Source organism: Homarus americanus, unplaced genomic scaffold (assembly GCF_018991925.1).
Source record: "Homarus americanus isolate GMGI-L3 unplaced genomic scaffold, GMGI_Hamer_2.0 scaffold57980, whole genome shotgun sequence".
Lineage (NCBI taxonomy): Eukaryota > Metazoa > Arthropoda > Malacostraca > Decapoda > Nephropidae > Homarus > Homarus americanus.
This window is the reverse complement of record NW_024716703.1, coordinates 3834713-3837439: the sequence shown is the minus strand read 5'-3', so window position 1 is coordinate 3837439 and position 2727 is coordinate 3834713. Positions and strand designations below refer to the sequence as shown.

Here is a 2727-nt window from a genome sequence, read left to right as displayed (position 1 = left end):
CGGCCTGTTAGCCGCTTGGGTGGTCAGTCACGTCTCTGTTACGCATTGTTAACATATACTGGGCACGTGTTGGTCAAGTCTGGTCCTTACTCCGAAAAAGTTTGCTCTGATAATTTTCTGAACTTGTGGCTCCTTCAACCTTGAGCTGTGACCTCTAGTGGGGCGGGCATCCGCTAACTCCGGGTATGGTCACTCGAATAAGAAGTGCCTTCTGAGATGTTTACAGACTTGTATTAAGTGATCCATTGCCCGTCTATAGTATAAGCTAGGCAACTGCCGACACTTTAATCTTTCTGGGTAACTGTGGTGCCGTTTTGCAAGCACCAGTCTGGTGGCACTCCTTTGAACATTTTCCATCAACTTACAGTCTTTAACATATCTTGGAGACCAGACAGTATTCCAAACGTGTCTTAGTATTTTTGATGGATCACCTGAAGATTACCGCCCCCACCTTCTTTTGCCTTAATATTAATCAATGTAACCTAACCTAACCTAACCCCTCAGGTAGCATTGTGGTGTTTTAATCTTAAGGTGAAATATATTGGGGCTTATCTTCAGGTGATCCATAATTGGGGAAGATTGGATAACATTATAGATACAAGAAATAAACAACATAAAAGGCATAAGGAACAAGGGCGCCAGCGATTAGGAGTAAAGAATTAGATTTTGAACTCTGTGTCCAGTGATATACAAAGCCCGGGAGGTTAAGTTAAAGACAGTCTAAAAAAAAACTGAATATGATAACTCTCATGAAGCAGCGGGCATCGAGGTAGTATGTATTTATGTTGTGTTTTTACATGAGGTAAATGTGGGAGTAAATTCATCTTTTATATCTCGAAGTTAAATCCTGTTTACATGTTGTTAGTTAAGTTAGTTAGGCCATCACCTCTCAGTCAGTCATTCTTGGCCATCACCTCTCAGTCAGTCATTCTTACAGCGAAGGAAGAACCCCCCCCTCCACCCCAAAAAACGGGATAAATTGTTACCATCTATTAAATCCATTTACTGTAACCATCTTCAAGTAGACTAAAATAATCACAAACTTAATTACCTGTAAGCTTTAACCCTTGTCATTATAGTTGTTCACGTCTCTCATTGGCGGAGACATAAACAGACTGAGAAACATAACGTACTTGGCACAACTTTTTACTTCTTTTGTTTTAATTATTGTTTGATTTTTTCTATTCATCTCACTGACTTGAAGGCATTAGGAAAAATAATTATAAGGATCTTGTGTCAATTTTATAGATAATCAAATAATACCATGTATCTTTTCACTTCTTACAAGTCACATTAGAACATTTTTGTTTTAGTAGATACCACGTGCACTTGGTTATGTCATTAGGTCACAATTCGTGATAAATCTCAAAGAAAATGTAGATATTACTTCACAGAAACAAACCTTAAGACAAACAAAAATGTTTATAAAGCAGGATGAGTGTGTCCCTTGTCATAGAAACACGGATCAGACATAATACATCAACACCAGAGAGATACAGAGATTCTCCTCACTGGGATATCAGTAGTCGGTCTTGGCCACCCAGCTCCTGCGAGGATCAATCAGGTCTTCATCTATTAAAGTTTCCAGTAGATCCCTGACGACCTCGCATGGGCTGGAGTCGACTTGGGCTCCGCTAGCGAGGTTCTCAGGCAAGATCTTGAGCTCCCTCAGTCGTTGCGCTTCGTCCTGCCACCTCTGGAGAGCCTCAAGGTGGAGACTCGTCCTCTCGTCCTCCTCCACTTCTTCATGTATTTCCATTTCAACCGTCTGAAAGGAATGCAAACGTTAGGTAATGATGATACATTTTCAGAAACACACCATAAGACACGACAATCATTGGGTGTAGGGATCACAACATTTTGCTTTCTTTAACTATATTAGACTATGATAGTTTACCTTTTGTGGTTGGCCAAGACCTTGGAGTCCCTGGTAACTGATGATGGTCCTGGTAGTGGGTGTACGGGCGTGTGGGCGGAGGGTGGTGGTGGTGCGGAGAGACGTGAGGAGACGAGGCAGAGAACGGGATGCAAGAGCGGCCATGTTGTTGCTCTGAAAGTAAAGATAAATATCCAATATCGTTGTTCATTTAGACTGTATGAAGTGCTTGGATAGTTTACGTAACTTAAAACCCTCACATAATATTGTTACCATAACATTATAAAGTAAATATGTTCAAAGAAAACCAATATCCACTACAATACTTACTATATTTTACTGGATATGTAAAAGACGGTTGTAGCGCACCTCGTGTCAGCTCCCATACACTGATGTACCTCACAGTGAACAGCCGTTCTTTATAGTCTACCCGTTATCTTATTTGACACACACACACACACACACACACACACACACACATGGTAACAGGTCACGTGAGGATGCCAGTGGGATTAATCTAGACTTAAAGTAAATTATGTAATAGGCCTCACTTATCATGAGGGTTGTTTTCCTTACGTTTATCACTAATTATTTCATGAAAAGTTTGTCAGGAAATTATTCTGGGAGTTTGGTGTTTGCTTATTCGTTGTGTTTAAATATGAATTAATAAGCTTGATTTACTGACAAGTGAATACAGAGTCCATGAGCACACCTAACTGAACCCGCCTCAGGTAAAATAAGCCGGGGTGTCTAATCTTTAGATTATAAACTCTTTTGATTGACTTCAACTTCAGGCTAAAACGTACTTGTTTATATTTTTTGCGGCTTTGTTCACTGGCATTGGCACTGGC

General features: G+C 40.3%; 1 protein-coding gene across 1 annotated transcript; it reads right to left on the bottom strand.

Moving 5' to 3' along the window:
- Window positions 1-1229: 1229 nt before the first annotated feature.
- On the bottom strand, window positions 1230-2297 carry LOC121858441. Its single transcript, XM_042354884.1, has 3 exons — window positions 2207-2297; window positions 1898-2050; window positions 1230-1768 (listed from the first exon to the last, which is right to left on the bottom strand). The coding sequence occupies exons 2-3, from the start codon at window positions 2039-2041 to the stop codon at window positions 1520-1522; spliced, it is 393 nt and encodes a 130-aa protein (XP_042210818.1). The 5' UTR covers window positions 2042-2050; window positions 2207-2297; the 3' UTR covers window positions 1230-1519.
- Between the last annotated feature and the right edge of the window lie 430 nt (window positions 2298-2727).